The sequence below is a fragment of the Macaca fascicularis genome, chromosome 14 (genome assembly GCF_037993035.2).
Source record: "Macaca fascicularis isolate 582-1 chromosome 14, T2T-MFA8v1.1".
NCBI classification, from domain to species: domain Eukaryota; kingdom Metazoa; phylum Chordata; class Mammalia; order Primates; family Cercopithecidae; genus Macaca; species Macaca fascicularis.
Window position 1 is genome coordinate 115,667,663 of NC_088388.1, and position 23,306 is coordinate 115,690,968.

The following is a 23,306-nucleotide window of genomic DNA, read 5'->3' on the forward strand; positions in this document are numbered from 1 at the left end:
GGGCTGCTTGCGTGTCCTCACAACATGGCAGCTATCTTCCCTCAGAATGAGTGATCCAAGAGAAATCAAGGTAGGTGCCACAATGTCCTTTGTGATCTAGACTTGGAAGTGAAATACCATGACAATAGCCTATTCATCACACATCAGCCACCATCGTGAGGGCTAGCTACCACACCCTGCAAATACAATGATGAACAAACAAATGGCCTGCCTGAGCTCGAGAGCCGTTAGCCAAGAGTTATGATCATTTGTTAAATGATATCAAAGGAATTAGGGCTGAGAGACAAGGTTGTTCCCTCCAACCCTAATGTCCTGTGATCTTATGATTCCAGGTCCTAGGTCTTTTGTCCCCATATCACTAATCCATTATCTCAGAACCAGCAGCTCACCAAACCCTCACTCCTCAGACATGGGCCATTCGGGGGTTTCTACTATGTCCCTGCATTGTCAGCTGCTTGTCATCACACAGCAAGATAGCCATGACTCCACCCTGCACTCTTTCAGATGGGAGACAAGGGAGTGCCCAGATAACTGTAAGCTTGTTGTTTCTGTCCCCAGGACATGCCATGGCCTCCTCCTGGGAGCACAGGGTGTGCTATGATAACAGCAGGAGGACACGGCGTCCCCATGCAGGAGCTGCTTTTGATCCTGCCAGGACAATCCCTCAAGAACAGCAAGGCCCTGTATGTACAGGAAGAGAGTGGCCCTCAGATTGCTTCCCTTTGCCCTAATCAGGGCCACGTAGTATACCAGAGACCTCAGGGGTAGTGACCCTGGATGTTCTCAGGGGACTTCTGACCTTTGAACTTGGGGATGGGCATAGGAGTGTGGCTGGCATCTCAGTCTGGCCCACACCAGTGCTGGTCAGCATGCCTTTGGGGCACTAATCCAGACCCACAGGGGAGTCCTCTACTTCCAAGTCACCTGAGGAGCCAGTGGTGACCAGGGAGATTATGGCCTGACACTGTGCTGACTCTGGGGGACTGTTGGGTAAGCTGATGCTGACCGGGCTGGAGTTTAAACACACCTCCCTCCCTGGTGCCCACAGGGCCCTCCCAGCCCACGCTGTCCTATGGGTGTCAATGATTCAGTCTTTCCTGGTGGCATAGACTGTAGCCTGGAGAAGCTCTGGGGAATATTTCTTTTCTTACTTATTTCTGGTTTTAAAAATACTACTCTCAGGATGACTATTGTTAAAAACAAAATAAAACAAAACCAAAAAATAACAGAAAATAACAGGCGTTGGAGAGACTATGAAGAAATTGGAACCCTGGGTGTCACCAGTGGGAATGTGAAACGGTGTCGCTACTATAAAAAACAGTTTGGTCGTTCCTCCAAAATTTAAATATAGAATTCCCGTGTGACCCAGCGATTCCACTTCTGGATATATGCTCAGAAGAATTGAGAGCAAGGACTGGAACAGATATGTGTACACCCACATTCATAGCAGCAGTTTTCACAATTGTTTAATGGATAGAGTTTTCTGTTTGGGTTGATGAAAAAATTTTCAGAAATAGTAGTGGTGGTGGTTGCACAACCTTGTAAAGGTAATTAATGCCACTGAATTGAACACCTATAAATAGTTTAGATGGTAAATTTTATGTTATAAAAGTAATACTAAAATGGTGGGGTTTTTTTTTTCTTTTTCTTTTTCTTTTTCTTTTTTTTTTTTTTTTTTTTGAGACAGGGTATCTTTCTGTTGCCCAGGCTTGAGTGCTGTGGCATGATCTCAACTCACCCTAGCCTCAACCTCTTGGGCTCAAGCAATCCTCCCACCTCAGCCTCTCGAGTAGCTTGGGCCACAGGTTTGTACCACCACACTTGGCTAATTTTTGTATTTTTCGTAGAGACAGGGTTTTGCCAAGTTGCCCAGGCTGGTCTCGAACTCCTAGGCTCAAGCAATCCACCTGTCTCAGCCTCCCAAAGTGCTGGGATTACAGGTGTGAACCACCACACGCAGCCTAAAATGAATCTTTTTTTCTCTTTTTTCTTTTTCTTTTTCTTTTCTTTTTCTTTTTTTCTTTTTTTTTTTTTTTGAGACAGAGTCTTACTCTGTCACCCAGGCTGGAATGCAGTGGCATGATCTCGGCTCACTGAAATCTCCACCTCCCGAGTTCAAGCGATTCTCCTGCCTCAGCCTCCTGAGCAGCTGAGATTACAGGCATACACCACCAAGCCCAGCCAACTTTTGTATTTTTAATAGAGGAGGGGGTTTCACCATGTTGGCCAGGCTGGTCTTGAACTCCTGACCTCAAGTGATCCACCCACCTCGGCCTCCCAAAGTGCTGGTTAAAAAAAAATCCCATTCCACCACTTGCTAGGTAATGTACCTCACCATTCTGAAGTGCCTCTTCCTCATCTATTGTGTCTTTGATGCCATGGTTGATCATGAGAATTACATGAGTCAATATGGTAATATGAGGCGGTTTTTAAAAGCATCTCACACTACCAGCATTGCAGTCAGCTTCATTGCCATCCTTGTGTTGAAAAGCTCCACAACCGTTGCCACTAGGCATTTCTTATTGGCCATGATTTGCAGGGGGCTTTCACCTCCTCATATATTCCCTATTTTCCCTTCTGTGACCCCCCTCCTTTCCTACTCTTCATTACCACCTCAAATGCCAGTGCAGGGAATGCACGGAACAATTGACTCCATCTCTCTGTCTTGTGGTCTCTTTCCAGCCAGTTCCTCTGGGTGTCCTCGTCAACAGCTGGCGTGCGCCGTCAGTGACATTTCCTCTCTCGGAGGTATTCTGGGTCTAACTGTTGAACTAACAGGATTTTCACTTCCTTACACATTCACATACAAATTTGCACATGTGTTCCTTGACCGGGTTGTAAGTACATAATAGTTGAAACCTTGTTTTTTTTTTTTTTTTTTCCATAAAATATCTTGGACATCTTCCCATAAATAAACAGATTCCCCAAACCAAACCAGAGTGTTTTGCTTGAACTCAGGCCCTCATGGGAGATCTGAGACCAGCTGTTAGAGAATCTCTGAGGCGGGTAGGTAGAGCCTGTTGCCCAGGTCCGCAGTCAGCTCAGCCACTGGAGAGGAGAGGGGACTGACTGGCCACAGGGGACTAAGTCTACTTGCTAACTCAGAACAGGAGGAAGCCTGCTTTCCTAGGAAGATGGGACCAACCCTAATGAGGACTAATAAGGGTACCTCAGACAAACCAACTGACCAACTGGAACAGGGCAGAGATGAGGGTGTGTCTTCCAAGGCCCAAAGCAAGAGAAACATCCCCAAGAGGGAAAGGGTGTGTGGATCAAAGTGGTTTTTAAATTTTGTTTGTTTGTTTTTGAGACTGAGTCTTGCTCTTTCACCCGGGCTAGAGTGCAATGGTGCAATCTCGGCTGAATGCAACCTCCACCTCCTGGGTTCAAGCGATTTTCCTGCCTCAGCCTCCTGAGTAACTGGGATTACAGGTGTGATCCATCGTGCCTGGCCTCAATTAAGGTTCTTAATTGCTAGCCACAGGAATCTCCTCTGGAAGATATAATCAGAAGATGAATTTATTGACACATTTCCAGGAATTTCGAGAAAAGGTCTAGGAAAACTGGAGTACTTGGTTTGGAAAATAAACAAGAATAAGGGGAGCTGAGGGAGAAACATGGCCACGCTCATGCCACAGAACTAGAGTGATGGGGACGGCTGTGCTGTCACCACTGAGCCAGGATGGGGACAGCCCAGTTTGCCCAGCAGCCACTGCCACGCCTGGTCCCTGGCCTGAGGCTCTAGCCTGGCTGCAAGCTGCCTGTTGCTGCCACACTGTTCCTGCCCACCCCAGAAAAGATTCTCCACTGCCCCTGTTTCTTTGCACCAGTCTGGGGCAATTACATCTGATTTGCTGATCGTAGGTCCTGTGTCCCATGCTGGAGGTAAAGGAGGCTGGAAGGCAGGCAACTGGAGTTGTTCGTGTCTGTAATGGAGGTAGCCTCTGACTCCCACCAAAACTCATCAGCGAGACACTTCCCAAACAAAACAGGAGGGCTTCAGAGGCTGGGAAGGTGTCTTAGATCTTTTGGGCTACTATAACGAGACACCAAAAACTGGGTGGATTATAAACAACAGACATTTATTCCTCATAGTCCTGGAGGCTGGGAAGTCTAAGAGCAAGGCACCGACATACCCTGTGTCTGGTGAGGGCCCACTTCCTGGTTCATAAATGGCACCTTCTAGCTGTGTCCTCGCATGTGGAAGGGGCAAGGGATCTCTGCTGGCCTCTTCTGTAAGGACGCTAATCTCATTCCTGAGGTCTCTCCCCCTCATGACCTGATCACCTCCCACATGTCTTCTCTCCTAATGCCGTCACCTTACAGGTTAGGATTGCAACATAGGAATTTAGGGGGACACAAACATTCAGTTCTTTGCAGCAGCCAAAAGAAAAGTTACTCCCAAGAGACATCTGCCAGGTCAGTGACCCAGGGGACTGATGAGACATCTTGGTACAGGAAAGAGAAGGCATTCCTTATCCAGGAGGACGAGGACTGTGGCAGGACCCTCAGAGACCTGCAGGATGGCCCTGGGGGTGGTGGGAGAGGTGCACAGGTCTCATCCAGGGTTCATAAATATATATATATACGCACACACACATTTTTTTTTTTTTTTTGAGACAGAGTTTTGCTCTTTTTGCCCAGGCTGGAGTGGTGCAATGGTGCGATCTCAGCTCACTGCCACCTCTGCCTCCCAAGTTCAAGCAATTCTCCTGCCTCAGCCTCCCAAGTAGCTGGAATTACAGGAGCCCGCCATCACACCTGGCTAATTGTTTTGTATTTTTAGTAGAGACTGGGATTCACCATGTTGGCCAGGATGGCCTCAATCTCTTGACCTCGTGATCCGCCCGCCTCAGCCTCCCAAAGTGCTGGGATTACAGGCGTGAGCCACCGCGCACGGCCAAGGGTTCATATTAAGAACCAAGTTCTGGGAGACACTGAGGCCCCCAGGGGTTCTGGAGTCAGCCCTAAACCAGGCAGCCCTCAGGTGAGGTCTGAGAGCATCTCAGAAGCTTCCAGACCCTCTTGAAACCCAGCTCACCCTGCATCTCACTTCCTTTTGGTGCCTCGTTGCTCTGTTTGGCCTCATTGGCCCTTTCCTAAAGGCATCCAGTAAACCTCCAGGCGCCTGGTGGGTTTGTCAAGGTGTTTCCCCATAGGTTCCTGTGCTTCTAGTGGGGGTAGGTATCAAAGTGGCAGCAGCAGCCTTACCGGCCTGGTATGCAGGAGCCAGAGCAGCTGGGGCAGGGGAGACCCAGGGGTCTGCCCTTGGCCAGCTCTGGCGGCCTCATCAATAGAGTGTGGCCTGGAGGTGAGCGGGAGGAGGAAGTCGCGTTTACTGCAGCACCAGCTATTGCACATTTACTCCGTGCCTGAGGTTAAGTGCTTGACTCCGTTGCTCCATCAAACCTTCAGCACAACTCCTCTGTGAACCGGGGATTGTCATTACCCACGTCTTCCAAAGAAGCTCAGTTATCTGCCCCACATCGCCCAGCAGTCAGTCAAAAAGCCAGGATTCAAACCCAGGCTTGTCTGATTCCCAAGCATCCATCCCTCCCACCAGGCCAGCACCAGGGGCCAGAGGAGTATAGGCCTGGGCCAGACCATGCAGGGGGCCACCACCCTGAGGGCACCTTGAGAGGGAAGGAGGAGGCCCCAGGACACCCTCCCAGGGCCCGTCCCCCTCCTCCTTAGCATGTTCCAGGCCTCTTCCAGGAAAACCCTGAAGGGCCTGCATCCCCCTGTGGAGAGGAAAGAGAGGTGGCTAGACTCGCAGGGCTGGGGTCCAGAGGTAACAGCCAGGATGTGGAGTCCTTTGAGACAAAGGCTTGAACTGGCTCTTCCCTTGGGGAGGTTTTTGAGTCTCTAAGGGTGGGGTGAGAGACCGCGCCAAGGCTGCAGCTGCCCACAGCTGCCCACAGCTGGCTGTGCTGATGAGACTGCTCAGGCCCCCTGACTCTCTGCCCCTAACCCCAGTGGCTACAAACTCGGTCCCAAACTGGCAGGCCACCTGGCAGGAGGCCCCTGGACAGAGCAGAGCAGGGCCCTGCAGGCTCCAGCACCTCCTCCTTCTCTCCTCCCCGGACTCATCTCGGTCCCCAAGCCTCATTCCTCAATTCTGGATGGAGACCACAGGTTTAGCAGTCAAGACATTTCTGAAATAAACCTTATTGCTATTATAATGGAACTGGGGTGGGGTGGGTTCAATGAAACCACATAAATAAGGTAAAGGCACTGAAGATCTCATGCAAGGAGGAACCATCTCTCTCGGTGTACCGTGAGCTCTCCAAGGCCAGGAACCCTGTCCTGCTTGCCTCCAGGTGTCCCCCTCAGTGTGAGGCAGAGTTGGGCACACGGCTCCACAAACACTGTTTGCTGGTTGTCGGGTGCCTAGAACAATGACTGGCGCATCGGAGGCATTCAATGTATATTTGTTGGCTAAATGAATATAAGTGGGTTGCATATTTTGACTTGGGATAATTTGTGATATCTTTTTCTGCCTCCCCTTAGAGGACTCCCCGTACACTCGCCTCCAGCACACCCTGCCCTTACCTCTCCTGCAGTCTCATCTCCCCAATCCTGGGTGTCTCCTGCCAGGCCGCTGCTAAGCTCTGCCCAGTCATGGTTACCTCCCCACCTCCCCAGCTGCAAGGAGGAGTCATCTGGCAACCAGTTGAGGCTAGATTCTCAGCAGCTTTATTGAATATCGAGAGGTGGTGTCACCTCCCACTGGACATGTGTCCTCAAGTTCATACCAGAACTGCTTTGGGACAGACAGACAGACAGGTGGCAGGGCAGGGCAGGTGTCTGCGAGGGTGGGGTCAGTGCACCAGGGGCAGCTCAGCTCTCCAAAGGGGCCAGCATCTGCACCTGCTCCTGCTGCTGCTCCTGCTGCTGCTGCTCCCGCTGCTGCTCCCGCTGCTGCTGCTGCTCCTGCTGCTGCTCCTGCTGCTGCTCCTGCTCCTGCTCCTGCTGCTGCTCCTGCTGCTGCTCCTGCTGCTGCTCCCGCTGCTGCTCGGGCTCCGGGAGGGAGAGGGTGTTGTCCTGGCTCTCTTTCTCCTTGAAGGTGCTGAAGAAGGAGTTGACCTTGTCCCTCAGGTCCTTCTCCAGGAAGCTCAAGTGGCCTTCCACGTCCCCCGCATGGGGGCCCAGCTTTTGCCTGAGCTGTTCCATCTGCTGCACCAGAGCTTTGTTGAAGTTCTCCCCGTAGGGCTCCACCCGGAGCCGGAACTCCTCCACATGCCGGTCCAAGTGCCCGCCCAGCTCTGCCAGCGACTTCTGCAGCCCCTCGGTGTTGCCCCTCAGGTTGCCACGCATGTCCTCGGCCAAGGGCGCCAGCCTCTGCCGCAGCTCCTCCGCACTGGCCGAGATCCTGGCCTTGAGCTCCTCGGCGTTCTTCTTCATCTGGAAGGCCAGGCCCTCGAGCTGGTGGTTGAGCTTCTCCTGTGCGTCCTGAGCATAGGGAGCCAGGCTGCGGCGCAGCTCCTCCACGGTCTGGTCGATCTTGACTTTGAACTCGTCGGCGTAGGGCGTGAGGCGCTCCTTGAGCTCCTCCACGTTCTGGTCGATCTTGGCCTTGAGCTGGTCTGCGTGGGGCCTCAGCGAGGTCTGCAGGCTGTCGGCGTTCTCCCGCAGCACTCTCTCCATGCGCTGTGCGTAGGGGGTCAGCTGGCGCCGCAGCTGCTCAGTCTGCGTGTTGACCTGGGTGCGCAGCTGGTCCGTGTAGGGCTCCAGGCGCTGCTGCAGCTCTCGCACATTTTCCCCGATCTTCTGGCTCACCTCATTGGCATGGGGCAGCAGCCGGGCCCTCACCTCCTCCAGCTCCTTCCGAATCTCCTCCTTCAGTTTCTCCGAGTCCTTGGCCAGGCGTTCATGCAGCTCGGTGGCAAAGGGCACCAGCTTCTTCTGCAGGTCACCTGCGTAAGTGTTCACTTCTCCAAGTTTGTCCTGGAAGAGGGCACTGTGGGGAAGGGCACAAGGAGGCCACGTTACACTTGGCACTCACGTGGCAAGACTTTGCTTGTATACCACTCACCTTATGCACACTTGCTAGGACAGGTGAGTGCTCAGGGATACCAAATTCACCCTCCCTATGGCGGTTCAGATTGGAGAGGATGGCTGTCACAGACTAAGTTATGACACTGAATTTCTATCTCGGTATCTCCCACAGACTTTGCCTCAGAATCTACCCATCATGTCACCTCCAGCAGTTTGCTTTCCCCTCCTTGTCTGCAGAGGGTGGGACTTTGGGGTCCTTCCCTGAGGGGGTGTGCTGCAACATAGGATCACGTTATGTAACAGAATGTTGTCTTCCTGACCTCTGCCGGGGTCTTCCAGCGACACAAGGTGCTGCTTTCCTTGCCTGTGCCCAGGGGCCTCCCAAATATTCCCAGCTCCCTCCCCTTGATTCCAGTGGGGCCTGTCTTTCTGAAACGTATTAGAAATCAGCTCACATGACATTTTCCTCCCTCCCTTTCTTCCGTGAGCCCAAATGATAGGATGTGGCCATTCGTCAAACTCTAGAACATCAAAGCAAAAGGACATCGCAGGGATGATTCGATCCAACCTTCCAGTTTACATATGTGGATCCTCGGTTCAGAGGCCCAGCCAGTTAGTGGCAGGGCAGTGGGTATCCTAAGCTCAGGGCTCCTGACTCTAAGCTCAACCCTTGCCAATACATTGCATGGTCTTTAAGAACTCCTTGTCACCACCGCACACTGTATTCCCTCTTACTTGAGTTGCTGGGTGAGTTCAGATTTCTGGAGATGTTCCACGGCCTCCTTGGCATTGCTGCTCAGCTGGCTGAAGTAGTCCCACATCACCGTGGCCACCTGGTCAGCACTGACCTCAGCCCGGGCTCCTGGGTGGTAACAGAGAATTCATGAGACCCTGTCTCTTTGTGGCCCCTCTGCTCCAGCTCTGAGCTGCAGACTGGATGATGGCGGGGGTGCCCAATCTGCAATTTTCCCTGTCTGGGCTTAGCTTTTTGGAAGCCACAGGGATATGTGAAACTGGTATAGCACCAATGCCAGTGGGCCTACCACTGGGACTGGGCCAGCTCTCCCGTGAGCCACTTGGCAGCCAGGCAGATCTCATGTCCAGCTGGGGGCTGATGGGCACTCAGAAGTGTCCTTTTGCTTTGGCCCAACTTCCATCCTGCACCACTCAGAGCAGCCGCCTAAGAGCCCCATCCGAAGATAGCTTGTACTCACCAGTGACAGCCACCAGGGCCAGGGTCAGGACCACGGCCTTCAGGAACATCCTGAGCTCCTTGCTGGGCTGGAGGAGTTTCCTGCCACCCTGGATCCTCCCTACAATCAGGGGAGCTGATGAAGAGATCCTCAGGAGAGCTCACCTGTGCTGCTGTGGGAACTGACTGAAGCTCAGAGCCAGCCAGACATTTAAACTCTCTCCCTACCACTGCCCTCCTGGCTGCCCTCCCCACCTCCTTCCCCAGTGTGACTCCACGCTGGAAGGTGACACATTCCGAAGAGGCCTCTTGGACTTTTGTGACCCTGAGACTACGTGGAAGCTGACAGCAGACCGGGGCTTAGGCGATAGTTAGAAGTAGTGGCTGTTCTGTGCATAGGCACCCCCACTACCAACCTCAGCGTGGAAAGGAGGAGGGGAGCGGAAAACGGTGAGAGAAACACCTTGAGGAGCCCCTGAGCCCGGGACTGATGCCTCGAGGCTCTGCTGGCGGCTCTGGGTTTGTGCCAGGCTCATGGGGGGCAAAGTCCACATCTCCTCTGTCTGCCCCAGTGAAGAGAGTTCCCCCCAATCTCCACATCTGCCACTAATGCTGACTCCATCTCAGAGCAGCAGACACTAGAGTGGGACCATCCAGGGCAGCAGATAGCATAGGGAGCTAAAATCTAGGTCTCTTGTCAAGGTACACCCAAGAGGAGGGGGCGCTGGAGAGCCTTTGGGCAGATGGGTGCAGGAGACAGGGCCTTATCCTGAAAGGGTTAATTGTAGTGTGCTTCATGTCCCACTCCCAAGCTGTGCCTCCTTGGTCTAGTTATTCAAAGCCCTCAGCCTCAGTCTCTCCTCTGAGCAATGCGATGGTTCAGTACATTAAAGAAGACATTGCTTGCAAAGTGGGTAGTAGGGTCCTCCCTCAGTCTCCATGGGAAATTGATTCCAGGACAAAAAATCCATGGATGCTCAAGTCCTTGATATAAAATGGCATAGTATTTGCATATAACCTAAGCACAACCTCCCATGTACTTTAAATCTCTAGACTACTTATAATAGCTAATACAACAGAAATGCTGTGTGAATGGTGGTTATACTGTATTGTTTAGGAGACAATCACCAAAAAAGTCTGTATATGTTCAGTATAGGTGCAATTTTCTTTTTCTTTTTTTTTTTTTTTTTTTGAGACGGAGTCTCACTCTGTCACCCAGGCTGGAGTGCAGTGGTGCGATCTTGGCTCACTGCAATCTCTGCCTCCCAGGTTCAAGCAATTCTCCTGCCTCAGCCTCCTAAGTAGCTGGGACTACAGGCACCTGCCACCAGGCCCAGCTGATTTTTGTATTTTTTAGTAGAGACGGGGCTTCACCATGTTACTCAGGCTGGTCTCCAACTCCTGGCCTCAAGCAGTCCTCCCATCTTGGCCTCCCAAAGTGCTGGGCTTACAGGCATGAGCCACTGCACCCTGCCCAGATGCAACTTTTTTTTAAAACATTGTTTTTAATGGAGATGGGCTTTTGCTATGTTGCTCGGGCTGGTCTCCAACTCCTGGCCTCAAGTGATCCTCCCATCTCGGCCTCTCAAAGTGCTGGGCTTACAGGTGTGAGCCACTGTGCCTGGCCCACAAATGCAATTTTTTAAAAAATATTTTCAATCCAAGTCTGGTTGAATCCATGGACACAGAAACCAAGGATACAGAGGGCTGCCTATAGAGTTCCTGGCACAGAGTAAGTTCTGAAAAATAGTTACTGTTATTATGATAATCATACTGTGTTCCTGATTTGGAGTAAAGCAGGGAGTGTAGCAGAGTGCTCCCTCTTCTAGTGAGAGTGGCAGAGTGAGACTCAGCCCTCTGAGGGGCACCAGGTGGGACAGAGGCAGGGTGATAGGTGGGACCAACCTTAGCTCCTGCCCTCCGCAGCTTCCGGTCACACTCCCTGGGCAGGAGCAGCTGGCTTGAGCAGAATCTCGGGACCTGAGGCTCTCAGGGGACCTCCCATTGGGGGATGGAGGGCAACGGTGGTGGTGCACAGGAAGTCTTCTACTTAGATGTCTAGCGGATCTCTAAATGAGGCTGCATGCATAATCACATACAGACATCCACTGAGAATGTGACACACCACGTCAGTGTGGGTCCCTCTGCCAGACCACACCACTCCCAGTGACTGTGAGGTGATGTCCAGCACATTGCACTATTGGCTCCTATCGGTGAGTGCAGTGCCTGACAACAGTGAGCTACATTTATTTGTAAAAATGAATGCCATCAGAGTAGACCACAATTGTGCTAACTCAAATTTGCTTTGTGTGCATTTCTTTCAGTTTCCTGAAGTGGCTTGATGTCTCACAGGGTTGAAGGCAGCCAAATGACCTTCTGACTCTGGCACCTCTTCTGCTGGGTACCCGCTGCCCTGCAGTGGTCCCCATGCTACCATGCTGCCTCCTTTTTGATGTAGCCTGTGCCATCTCTCAGTGACTGTTGGGGTCAGATGCTGGAGTCCACTCCCTGGCTTTGCATCCAGCCTCCAACACGTACTGCCTGTGTGTCCTTGGGCAAGTCTCATAACCTCTCTGGGCCTCGGTTGCCTTGGTGAGACATAACCACTGTACCTGCCTCCCAGGCTGTGAGGATTCACTGAGATAATTATATAATGCTTGCAACAATGTCTGGCACATAGTAAAAATGATCACTGAATGTTAGCCACATCTTACCCCTGCAAGGCTTACCTCCCTGGAACCCATTGGTCCCAACCCTGCTCCTGAATCAGGCACAGTCCAGCTTGCCGCGGGAGCAAAGATCAGTACTCAGTGCTCCTGTCCCTTCCTCAGGCCAGAGCTGAGGAGGAGACTGAGTCACAAAAGACACCTCAGCTGCAGTTTGACCTCCGGGACTCACAGTCTGAGCAGCAGGTGCCACCAGCATGTGAGAGGTCCAGAGCTCTTCTGTCTCGTCCACCCGCCTGGGTGCACCCATGCTGGGAGCGCCTGCACCATTTGAGCATCTCCGATAGCATCCGCCAGAGTGTGTGCGGATTCACAGAAGTATGCAAATCACTAAGAATCCAGGGACTGGCACAGCCCATACGTGCACCCACACTCACGAGGGGGCCTGCTGCCTCTCAGCGTGGCAGGGATGTGACCTGTTAATGAATGTATTTACTTCCCAGAGTCTGTGGGCATGTTTTGCATCGATCTGTAGATGGATTTGTTTTGGGGAGCAGGGAGAGAATGAGGGCCCCCTGTGCCCAGTCTTACAGGGTGCAAGTAGCTGATGGGAAGAGCAGATTGCCTTTCAGCCGGGCCTGGTCCTGTGAGTCAGGGGCCTCCACCTTAGTGGGCGTGAAAGGCCTGTGTGATCTCAAGGGAGACATGGCCTCTCCGAGCCTCTCCTTATCTGTACAACCGACAGACATAATGATTGGTGAGGCAATGAGGCTGATTGCTCAGCATTAGCTATGGCCACCCCTCCTGGCCAGTCACACAGGGATCAAACCAGGGGTCAGTCCAGAGGTCAGAGTCAGGAGCAGACAACTCAGATCCAGCCAGGGACAGACTCAGCCAGGGACAGGCAGGTCACACAGACATGTGCCTCACGTATGCTTCAAGGGGCCCTCCCCCGGGCAGAACTAAAGGACAGCTCCTGTTGCCATAGGAGGGATCTGGGTGAGATACTAGGAGGAACTGCCAGCATGATGATGTGTGATGAACAAGGGCCTCTGGCCAACAGGTCTGAATCAGGGTTGCCCAGCCCAGACTGGCAGGAAGGGCACGGATCACGGGGGCTTGAGTACTAAACCTCACCTGGACACAGGGTGAAACAGCCCAACCCCAGAGGACCAGTTGTGGCCCCAGATGGTCAAATCCCCTTTTCCTCCCATCTACCACTGGCTTCTCCCCGAACCAGTCTTAATTCCAGGAGTGCCATGATGAGAGAGAGGGGCAGCTTAGGCTGACCACCAAGAGAGCCCCCACTGAGGTGCAGGCTGGACTGCTGGTGAGGGGCCACAGGTGTTCACAGGTACCAAGCCCTTGGAAAGAGACAAGGCACCAGGCTTCCTGGAGGTGTGCTGCATCTAGCTCAGCACGCTGCCAGGTCTCTCTGCCCACATGTCCTGACCTCCCTGGGTCCATTGCCATGCAAGAGAGAGAGGCCAGGCTCCTCCATACCCTCTGCACAGGTGGAAGGGCTTGGAGGATCTGGGGCCACGGGACCCTGCCAGCCCATTTTAGCCTGCCCGGGCCCATGGACCTTGTTGCCCGCCCCTGCCTGGATCTGGGTCCCCACTGTGCCTTTGCCTCTGGGGCTATGGAGCAGGCCACAGCAGAACAGGAAAGGGCGTCCCCAATACCAAATCCTCCAGTGACCACCTCCTCGCCTTCTACCCCATCACCAAAGCCTGCAGCCTTCAGTGACCACCTCCTCGCCTTCTACCCCATCATCAAAGTCTGCAGGAGACTTGAGACGGATTTGTTCAGGGCATGTGACTGATGCGTCTATAGGGGTCTCAGTGCTCTAGGCCGTCTGGTATTTGCCTGGTGTGTGTGAAGACCTGGATTAAGGCTCCCAGCCTTACTACTAATGGGCTGTGCACTTGGAGCCCTTAGAGCCTTAGATTTACAACCTATAAAATGGAGTTAATGTCTACTTCACAGGATTCTATTTGCATTTTAACAGAAAACAAAGTCTTAAGTCAAAGGAATGAATCTCTCTCTCTTTTTTTAGACCAAGTCTAGCTCTGTCATTGGAGTGCAATGGCGCGATCTTGGCTCACTGCAACCTCCACCTCTGGGGTTCAAGCAATTCTCGTGCCTCAGCCTCCTGAGTAGCTGGGACTACAGGTGTCACCATGCCCAGCTAATTTTTTGTATTTTTAGTAGAGACTGGGTTTGGCCATGTTGCCCAGGCTGGTCTGAAACTCCTCGCCTCAAGTATCCGCCCATCTCAGCCTCCCAAATTGCTGGGATTACAGGCATGAGCCACTGTGTGCAGCCAGGAGTGAATCCCTACCAGAGTAATTCCAGGTCTCACCCACCGATAAAGAATTCTGAGGGCAGAGCCGGGCCACTTTCTCAGGCCTCTGATTTCATACTGTGGTGTTAGTTACTTCTGAGAGGACGACTTGCTGCCAGAGCTCTATTTTTTATGTTAGAGGCTCCTGCTGCCTGCAGACTGCTGTCTGGGAAGGGCACAACATTGGGAGGGAGAGGGAGGTGTGAGTCCCTCCGTGGTCCTGCTGCTTTGTACTTCTCTGTCTCATTTCCTTTTCAGCGCCACTCTGGGAAATCAGTATTTTAGCCCCATTTTATCCTCAGAAAATTGAGGTTCTGAGATGTTATCTTTGTGGCCTGGGTCATATTAAGTGCCAAAGGCATCATTTAAGCCTAAGATGTCCTGGCTTCAAGGTCTCAGCATGTGGAAGACAGGCCCCCTCATCCTGCCATCCCTGCTGCGGCTTCACTGTGGGCCCAGGGGACATCTCAGCCCCGAGAAGGGTCAGCCGCCCCTCCTGGACCACTGACGCCCGACAGAACTCCTCTGTGCCCTCTCCTCACCAGACCTTGTTCCTCCCAGTTGCTCCCACAGCCAGGGGGCAGTGAGGGCTGCTCTTCCCCCAACCCCACTGAGGAACCCAGGAAGGTGAACGAGAGAATCAATCCTGGTGGAGGCTGGGGAGGGCCCGAGCCATGAGACCAGCTCCTCCCCCAGGGGATGTTATCAGTGGGTCCAGAGGGCAAAATAGGGAACCTGGTGGAGGGAGGGACAAAGGCCTTGGGCTCTGAGTGACCTTGGCCCTTCCCCACCGACCCCTGCCCTGCACTCAGGAGGAGGCAGTGGTGGGGCACACAGGGGTGGGGGCGGGTGGGGGCTGCTGGGTGAGCAGTGCTCACCTGCCCGGATTGAAACCACAGATGGATGTGCTGGGAGGAGCTGTGAGGGCTCAGCCCTGTCTCCAGGCCTGCCGGAGCCACTGCTGCCTGGTCTTCCGTGCCTTTACTCCAGGCACCCCCCAGCCCAACCCACCCGCTTGTTCTTAAATCTGAAGAAGTTCCTCACCCCTCTACTCCAGGCTGTGTTCAGGGCTTGGGGCTGGCGGAGGCAGGGGCCTAAAATTCCAGTGTGAAGGGCCGAGATGGGCCCGAGGCCCCTGGCCTATGTCCAAGCCGTTCCCCCTCTCACCAGTCTCTCCCTGGGGAGCCAGTCAGCTAGGAAGGAATGGGGGTACCCCAGGCCCACCCCTAGTTCCTGAGCTCATCTGGGCTGCAGGGCTGGCGGGACAGCAGCATGGACACAGTCTCCTGGGGATTTCCCAACTCTCCCGCCAGCTTGCTGCCTCTGGCCGCCCTGCCTCAGGCCCTGGTCTCTGATCAGCAGGTGACCTTTGCCCAGTGCCCTGGGTCCTCAGTGCCTGCTGCCCTGGAGACAATATAAAACAGGTCAGAACCCTCCTGCCTGCCTGCTCTGTTCATCCCTAGAGGCAGCTGCTCCAGGTAATGCCCTCTGGGGAGGGGAAAGAGGAGGGGAGGAGGATGAAGAGGAGCAAGAGGAGCTCCCTGCCCAGCCCAGCCAGCAAGCCTGGAGAAACACTTGCTAGAGCTAAGGAAGCCTCGGAGCTGGACGGGTGCCCCCAACCCCTCATCATAACCTGAAGAAAATGGAGGCCCGGGAGGGGTGTCACTTGCCCAAAGCTACACAGGGGGTGGGGCTGGAAATGGTTCCAAGTGCAGGCTTCCCCGTCATTCTGCAGGCTTAGGGCTGGAGGAAGCCTTAGACAGCCCAGTCCTACCCAGACAGGGAAACTGAGGCCTGGAGAGGGCCAGAAAGCCCCCAAAGTCACACAGCATGTTGGCTGCACTGGACAGAGACCAGTCCAGACCGCAGGTGCCTTGATGTCCAGTCTGGTGGGTTTTCTGCTCCATCCCACCTACCTCCCTTTGGGCCCCTCACTAGTCCCCCTTCTGAGAGCCCGTATTAGCAGGAAGCAGGCCCCTACTCCCTCTGGCAGACTGAGCTCAGGTCCCACCTTAGGGGCCATGCCACCTGTCCAGGGAGGGGTCCAGAGGCATGGGGGCCTGGGGTGCCCCTCACAGGACAATTCCTTGCAGGAACAGAGGCGCCATGCAGCCCCGGGTACTCCTTGTTGCTGCCCTGCTGTCACTCCTGGCCTCTGCCAGTAAGCACTTGGTGGGACTGGGCTGGGGGCAGGATGGAGGTGGCTTGGGGATCCCAGTCCTAATGGGTGGTCAAGCAGGAGCTCAGGGCTCGCCTAGAGGCCGATCCACCACACTCAGCCCTGCTCTTTCCTCAGGAGCTTCAGAGGCCGAGGACACCTCCCTTCTTGGCTTCATGCAGGGCTACATGCAGCATGCCACCAAGACCGCCAAGGATGCACTGACCAGCGTCCAGGAGTCCCAGGTGGCCCAGCAGGCCAGGTACACCCGCTGGCCTCCCTCCCCATCCCTCATGCCAGCTCCCTCCATTCCCACCCGCCCTGCCCTGGTGAGATCCCAGCAATGGAATGGAGGTGCCAGCCTCCCCTGGTCCTGTGCCTCTTTGGCCTCCTCTTTCCTCACAGGGCCTTGGTCAGGCTGCTGTGGGAGAGACGACAGAGTTGAGACTGCGTTCCTCCCGGGTCCCTCCTTTCTCCCCAGAGCAGTTCTAGGGTGGGCCATTTTAGCCCTCATTTCCATTTTCCTTTCCTTTTCTTTCTTTTTCTTTTCTTTTCTTTTCTTTCTTTCTTTTTTTTTTTTTGAGATGGAGTCTCCCTCTGTCACCCAGGCTAGAGTGCAGTGGTGCGATCTCAGCGATCTCGGCTCACTGCAACCTCTGCCTCCCAGGTTCACCCCATTCTCCTGCCTCAGCCTCCCAAGTAGCTGGGATTACAGGCGTGCCACCACATCCAGCTACTTTTTGTATTTTTCTCAGAGACGGGGTTTCCCCATGTTGGACAGGCTGGTCTTGAACTCCTGACCTCAGGTGATCTGCCTACCTCGGCCTCCCAAATTGCTGGGATTACAGGCATGAGCCACTGCGCCTGACCCCATTTTCCTTTTCTGAAGGTCTGGCTAGAGCAGTGGTCCTCAACCTTTTTGGCACCAGGGACCAGTTTTGTGGTAGACAGTTTTTCCATGGGTCAGCGGGGATGGCTTGGGGATGAAACTGCTCCACCTCAGATCACCAGGCATTGGATTCTCATAAGAAGCCCTCCACCCTGACCCCTGGCATGCGCAGTTCACAACAGGTTTCACACTCCTGTGAGAATCTAATGCCGCCTAACCTGACAGAAGGCGGGGCTCGGGCGGTATTCCTCTGTCACCCATCACTCACTTTGTGCTGTGCAGCCTGGCTCCTAACTGGCCATGGACCAGTACCCATCTGTGACTTGGGGGCTGGGGACCCCTGGGCTAGGGGTTTGCCTTGGGAGGCCCCACCTGGCCCAATTCTAGCCTGGGTATGAGAGTGCTTCTGCTTTGTTCCAAGACCTGGGGCCAGGGTGAGCAGAAGTGTGTCCTTCCTCTCCCATCCTGCCCCTGCCCATCGGTCCTCTCCTCTCCCTACTCCCTTCCCCACCTCACCCTGACTGGCATTGGCTGGCATAACAGAGGTTGTTTATAAGCATTCTTAATCCTCAGAACCGGCTTTGGGGTAGGTGTTATTTTCCCACTTTGCAGATGAGAAAATTGAGGCTCAGAGCGATTAGGTGACCTGCCCCAGATCACACAACTAATCAATCCTCCAATGACTTTCCAAATGAGAGGTTGCCTCCCTCTGTCCTACCCTGCTCAGAACCAGGATATACAACTCCAGGGGATACTGTCTGCACAGAAAACAATGACAGCCTTGACCTTTCACATCTCCCCACCCTGTCACTCTGTGCCTCAAGCCCAGGGGCAAAAACATCTGAGGTGACCTGGAGACGGCAGGGTTCGACTTGTGCTGGGGTTCCTGTAAGGGCATCTCTTCTCCCAGGGTGGCAGCTGTGGGCAGTCCTGCCTGAGGTCTCAGGGCTGTTGTCCAGTGAAGTTGAGAGGGTGGCAGGGAGAGCCAGTGGGGACATGGGTGTGGGTCCCATAGTTGCCTCCAAAGGAGTTCTCATGCCCTGCTCTGTTGCTTCCCCTTACTGATTTAGAGGCTGGGTGACCGATGGCTTCAGTTCCCTGAAAGACTACTGGAGCACCGTTAAGGACAAGTTATCTGGGTTCTGGGATTTGAACCCTGAGGCCAAACCCACTCTGGCTGAGGCTGCCTGAGACCTCAATACCCCAAGTCCACCTGCCTGTCCATCCTGCCAGCTCCTTGGGTCCTGCAGCCTCCAGGGCTGCCCCTGTAGGTTGCTTAAAAGGGACAGTATTCTCAGTGCCCTCCTACCGCACCTCATGCCTGGCCCCCCTCCAGGCAGGGTGTCCTCCCAATAAAGCTGGACAAGAAGCTGCTATGAGTGGGCCGTCACAAGTGTGCCATCTGTGTCTGGGTATGGGAAAGGGCCGAGGCTGTTCTGTGGGTAGGCACTGGACGGACTACAGGTCAGGCAGGCCTGGGGTCCAGCGCTCTATCCACCTTCTGGTAGCTGGGCAGTCTCTGGGCCTCAGTTTCTCCATCTCTAAGGTAGGAATCACCTTGCGTACCCTGCCTTCCTTGACAGGTTTGTGCGGAAGGTCAAACCAGACAATAAGCTTGCTGATACTTTGATAAACTGTTAGGTGCTGCACAACATGACCTGAGTGTGTGCCGTATGCCAGCCACTATGCCTGGTACTCAAGTCATCATCAGAGTTGAGACTGTGTGTGTTCACTTAAAACCGTGGAGCTGACCTCCCCTATCCAGGCCACCTGGCCCTCTTAGGTACAGGGGAGGGGAGGAGGCCGGATGCGCTAGAGGTTAGAGTAAGATGCAACGAGGCGCTAGTCTTAGCTCCACCCCTTGGTATCAGCCTCAGTTTCTTACATGTAAAGTGGATACAACCATATCCCCTCCACCGTAGGCCTGCCATGAGATTGAAATGAGAGAGCGTTCGAACCGTTTGGCACAGCACCTGCGTGTAAAGATGCCTGATCAATGTTGTCATCATTACAGTTGAGCTGACTGGGCCCTTGGGACCTGGACTGGAGTGGCGGGGGGCGGTGTCCTGGGATCCAAAAAGGAGCACAAGATCTCCCCCAACAGAGGCTGCTTCCTTTGTGTCCCCACCACCCAAAAGATGTTAGGTCAGAGAGCCCCAGAGCTGCAGATGGCTTGAGTAGGGCTCCACTCTTCAGATGAAAAAACTGTGGCCCAGAGAGGCAAAGGCACTTGGCCAGCATCACAGAGCCAGCACGTGGCAGGGCCAGACCTTGAGCCCAGGTCAGCTGCGAGTATTCTGCTCAGTTGGTGCAGAAAACAGTTTTGTCGCTCCTGTGTCAGGTGTTAGGGACTCCTTTACAGATCTCAGTGGCATCGGTGTATCCAGCCCCACCTGGAGACTGCTTTCTTCTGGAAATTCCCCAGGGCTTCTCTCTGAGCCGAGATCTCAGCACCCGTATCTGGAAAATGTTCCCACCCAGACCTGGCTGGATGACTGCTGTTGTAGCTCTGGAAGGTTAGGAACTAAAACGCCCGCTCCTTTACCCAGGGGGTAGTTAAGATACACTGGAGATGGGGACATGGATATGGGCAGATTATCCAGGGCCTGCATGAGTGGGTGAAAGGCCCTGCAGAGAGAGGGTAGGGAAGGCTGTACAAGCGCACTGCCCAGATCTGTGAAGCCACATGCATGCATGCGGGGACATTCAGACATGAGTGCAAGGAGGGACTGTGACCAGGGAGGTCATGTGACAATACATAGGCATGCCTGCACACCCATGTGAACTTGAGTGCCAGGCCACACACTCTTTTTTTTTTTTTTTTTTTTTTACCTGGAGTCTTGCTCTGTTGCCCAGGCTGGAGTGTGGTGGCATGATTTCGGCTGTGACCTCTGCCCCCTGGGTTCAAGCAATTCTCCTTCCTCAGCCTCCCTAGTAGCTGGGATTACGGGTGCAAGCCACCACGCCCAGCTGATTTTTTGTATTTTTAGTAGAGACAGGGTTTCACTATATTGGCCAGGCTGGTCTCAAACTCCTGGCCTCAAGTGATATGCCCGCCTCAGCCTCCCAAAGTGCTGGGATTACACGCTTGAGCCACCGTGCCTGACCCACACACTCTTTTTAATAATCATGGATGGCCAGGGGTGCAGGGTCTAAAAAGCACTGCCTAGCCCATCCTGCTGTTCACTGGGCAAGCGACGTCACATCTCCAGGTTTCAGCATCCTCATCCATGCTGTGCCTCTGATGGCAATCTAGCCAGGATGGGAGGAAGGAAGGATGCAGTGAGATCACAGATATGAGAGCATCTCGGAAATAAAAATGTACCTGCAAGAGGTGGTGGTGATTTTTCTGACTCAGGCCAGCTTCTGCCAGGGCTAGCGGAAAGAGGGGGTGGCATGGCATGGAGCCGGTGGCATGGCATGGAGCCGCAGCGGGTGGAGGGCTGGCTTACACTGCCGTGCCTGAGGAAGCGGTGGCTGTTTCTGGGTGGGATGGGAGTAGTGGGAGGGGGATACTGGCCTTGTGAGAAGAAGAGGGAAGTGTTCGAGAAGTTTTTGAATTCATAAAGGAGGAGGCGCTCAAACTCCAAGCACTTCACTTGCACCCGGGGCCACACCCCAATCCCAGTGACTCCCTGAGGCCGCCCCGCTCCGTCCCGCCCCGCCCCGCCCCGCTGACAGCGACTGGGCTGGAGAAGGCTCTGTACGGAACACCTCTGGGGACGGGGAACCCACTGCTCCCAACTAAAGCAACCCTGTTTCCTGTCCTGCCCCAGACAGGGCTGCAGGCCTTGTCTGAGTCCCTTTCAGGGCAGCTGGCCTTGGATTGTCTGTGGCTTTGCCTGGTCCACTGTGACTTCCTTTCTACTTGAGCCTTGGTAAGGCAGACTCTACTCCCTCACTCGTAAGCAGCCAGGCGTCCAGCAGGTCCTCCAACGTCGATCTTGGCCCTAAGACGCCCAGTCTGGGCACGGAGTTGTTGAACTCCGGCTGGAAGTCCCTGCTTCAGGGCCAAAGGCCCCATCCGGGCTCCCCCGATGTCCCCGCACCCCCCTCTATTCTCCCAAAAGAAAGAAGCGGCTTCCCACTTCGGAAACGTTTATTCTGAGCACCGGGAAGGGGGGCGGCGGCGGGCGCCTCACTGGGTGCTGAGCTTCTTAGTGTACTCCTCGAGAGCGCTCAGGAAGCTGACCTTGAAGCTCTCCAGCACGGGCAGCAGGCCCTGGCGGAGGTCCTCGAGCGCGGGCTTGGCCTTCTCGCTGAGCGTGCTCAGATGCTCGCTGGCCTTGGCGTGGTACTCGGCCAGGCGGGCGCCGCCGTTCTCCTTGAGCGCCTCAAGGCGCGCGGCCAGGCGCTGGCGCAGCTCATCGCTGTAGGGGGCCAAATGCGTGCGCAGCGCGTCCACGTGGGCGCGCGCGCGGTCGCGCACCTCCTCGCCCAGCGGGCTCAGTTTCTCGTGCAGCTCGTGCAGCTTCTGGCGCGTGCCCTCGTGGAGCTCCGCGCGCAGCGGCTCCACCTTCTGGCGGTAGAGCTCCATCTCCTCCTGCCACTTCTTCTGGAAGTCGTCCAGGTAGGGCTGCACCTTGGCCTTCACCTCCTCCAGATCCTTGCTCATCTCCTGCCTCAGGCCCTCTGTCTCCTTTTCCAGGTTATCCCAGAACTCCTGGGTCACCGGGCCGAGCTGTTCTCGCAGCTTGCTGACGGTGGAGGTCACGCTGTCCCAGTTGTCCAGGAGCTTTAGGCTGGGGCGTGAGACAGAAGGGTTGAGGGCTGGCCTCCCAGCGCCCCAGCCTACCGGGGTGAGCCCTGGGCAACACCTGTTCGCGGAGGTGCAGTGGCCTTGCGTTTCCAGTACACGCTCAACCAAAACCCCTGCCCCGCCAGGCCATGCCCCTTTGTGCAGCTGGACCGAGGCACAGAGAGGAGCTAAGAAGGAGACAGAGCTGGGACTGGTGCCCAGTTACGTTGGTCTCCAAAGTGGGCCCTTGAAGGACCTCGCTTCTATGCCTCCAGCACATTCGCCTCTCCGAAGACAGCCCACACTCTTGCTGGGCAGGGGTAGAGGAGGTGGTGAAGAAGGGAAAGGGGTCTGCTACACTTGCAGGCACAATGTGGCACTGTGATCACAGGTCGGGCAGCCCTCGTCTGTCCTTTGCAAGGGGGCATGGGCTGTGACCCTGCATAGGGATCCCATTCCGGTTTCTCCATCCAGACCATCTGTGGGACCCAGCTCATCAGATAGTAGGTGAGGACTCGGCCAGTCTGGCTTCAACATCTTCCCACAGGCCTCTGGCCCCTGCCCCTGCCCTCAACCCCAGGCTGGGTCCTTACTTTAGCTGTTTTCCCAAGGCGGAGCCTTCAAACTGGGACACATAGTCTTTGCCGCTGTCTTTGAGTGCTTCCACGTACACAGTGACCAGGTCCTTCACTCGATCCCAGGGGGTCTGTGGGGGTTCATCTTGCTGCCAGAAATGCCGAGCCTGGCTCCCTGAGGGTGGGAGGGGAGACCCAGATCAGGCCAGCTGTGGGCTGAGATCTGAGCCGAAAGGCCAAGCTTGGAGGTGGGGGAGAGGGCGCTGCCTCTGCCCAGGAGGGTGGGCCACAGGGGTTTGGGGAGAAAGCCCCCCGATGGTTGGCTCCCTAGGCTGGGGGACACCTACCCGTCAGGAAGAGCACGGCCAAGGTCAGCACCGTAGCTTTCATCCTGAAGGGCCGTGGGGGACCTGGAGGAGAAGAAGGGGCTGGTTGAGTGGGGGGCCTCTAGCATGCGGAAGCCCCGTGCTCCCCCATTCATTGCAGCAAGGTGAGGAGAAGGGCGCAGAGTGGGAGAAGACCTCAGGTACCCGGAGGCCCGGCCTGGAGCAGGGCCTGACCCTCGAGCTGGGGAGCCAGAGTCACCCGGAGCAGGGAGCAGGACTCACCTCCTTCTCGCAGTCTCTAAGCAGCCAGCCCTTGCGGGGCCTATTTATGTCTCCAGCCAGGGGCTGGGCTGGGAGGCAGATAAGCCCAGCCCCAGCCCTGTTGCTGCTCACGGGTCCTGGCAATGTGGAACTTAA

At 54.8% G+C, this 23,306-nt stretch overlaps 3 protein-coding genes across 4 annotated transcripts; 1 reads left to right on the plus strand and 2 right to left on the minus strand.

Moving 5' to 3' along the window:
• Positions 1–6,673: 6,673 nt before the first annotated feature.
• APOA4 (apolipoprotein A4) lies at positions 6,674–9,378 on the minus strand. Its single transcript, XM_005579727.5, has 3 exons — positions 9,213–9,378; positions 8,734–8,860; positions 6,674–7,960 (listed from the first exon to the last, which is right to left on the minus strand). Exons 1-3 carry the CDS (start codon positions 9,259–9,261, stop codon positions 6,841–6,843), a joined length of 1,296 nt encoding a protein of 431 aa, XP_005579784.2. The 5' UTR covers positions 9,262–9,378; the 3' UTR covers positions 6,674–6,840.
• Positions 9,379–15,645: 6,267 nt separating this feature from the next.
• Positions 15,646–18,629, plus strand: APOC3 (apolipoprotein C3). The gene is made up of 4 exons (XM_005579730.3): positions 15,646–15,681; positions 16,297–16,364; positions 16,500–16,623; positions 18,321–18,629. Exons 2-4 carry the CDS (start codon positions 16,310–16,312, stop codon positions 18,439–18,441), a joined length of 300 nt encoding a protein of 99 aa, XP_005579787.1. The 5' UTR covers positions 15,646–15,681; positions 16,297–16,309; the 3' UTR covers positions 18,442–18,629.
• Positions 18,630–21,331: 2,702 nt separating this feature from the next.
• Positions 21,332–23,225, minus strand: APOA1 (apolipoprotein A1). 2 transcript variants are annotated; one of them, XM_045370107.2, is made up of 4 exons: positions 23,172–23,225; positions 22,911–22,973; positions 22,582–22,738; positions 21,332–21,992 (listed from the first exon to the last, which is right to left on the minus strand). In XM_045370107.2, exons 2-4 carry the CDS (start codon positions 22,951–22,953, stop codon positions 21,389–21,391), a joined length of 804 nt encoding a protein of 267 aa, XP_045226042.2. In that variant the 5' UTR covers positions 22,954–22,973; positions 23,172–23,225; the 3' UTR covers positions 21,332–21,388. The 2 variants fall into 2 exon arrangements, with proteins under 2 accessions (XP_045226042.2, XP_045226043.2); XM_045370108.2 differs by having other exon boundaries at positions 23,085–23,189.
• Positions 23,226–23,306: the final 81 nt, after the last annotated feature.

Coding starts and splice junctions, on each gene's coding strand:
- APOA1 (XM_045370107.2), bottom strand. CDS start 22,953: ATGAAAGCTACGGTGCTGACCTTGGCCGTGCTCTTCCTGACGG. Junction 22,739..22,910: donor GGCCGTGCTCTTCCTGACGG/GTAGGTGTCCCC, acceptor TCCCACCCTCAG/GGAGCCAGGCTCGGCATTTC. Junction 21,993..22,581: donor GCCTTGGGAAAACAGCTAAA/GTAAGGACCCAG, acceptor CTCACGCCCCAG/CCTAAAGCTCCTGGACAACT.
- APOC3 (XM_005579730.3), top strand. CDS start 16,310: ATGCAGCCCCGGGTACTCCTTGTTGCTGCCCTGCTGTCACTCCTGGCC. Junction 16,365..16,499: donor GTCACTCCTGGCCTCTGCCA/GTAAGCACTTGG, acceptor CTCTTTCCTCAG/GAGCTTCAGAGGCCGAGGAC. Junction 16,624..18,320: donor CAGGTGGCCCAGCAGGCCAG/GTACACCCGCTG, acceptor TTACTGATTTAG/AGGCTGGGTGACCGATGGCT.
- APOA4 (XM_005579727.5), bottom strand. CDS start 9,261: ATGTTCCTGAAGGCCGTGGTCCTGACCCTGGCCCTGGTGGCTGTCACT. Junction 8,861..9,212: donor GGCCCTGGTGGCTGTCACTG/GTGAGTACAAGC, acceptor GTTACCACCCAG/GAGCCCGGGCTGAGGTCAGT. Junction 7,961..8,733: donor GAACTCACCCAGCAACTCAA/GTAAGAGGGAAT, acceptor CCTTCCCCACAG/TGCCCTCTTCCAGGACAAAC.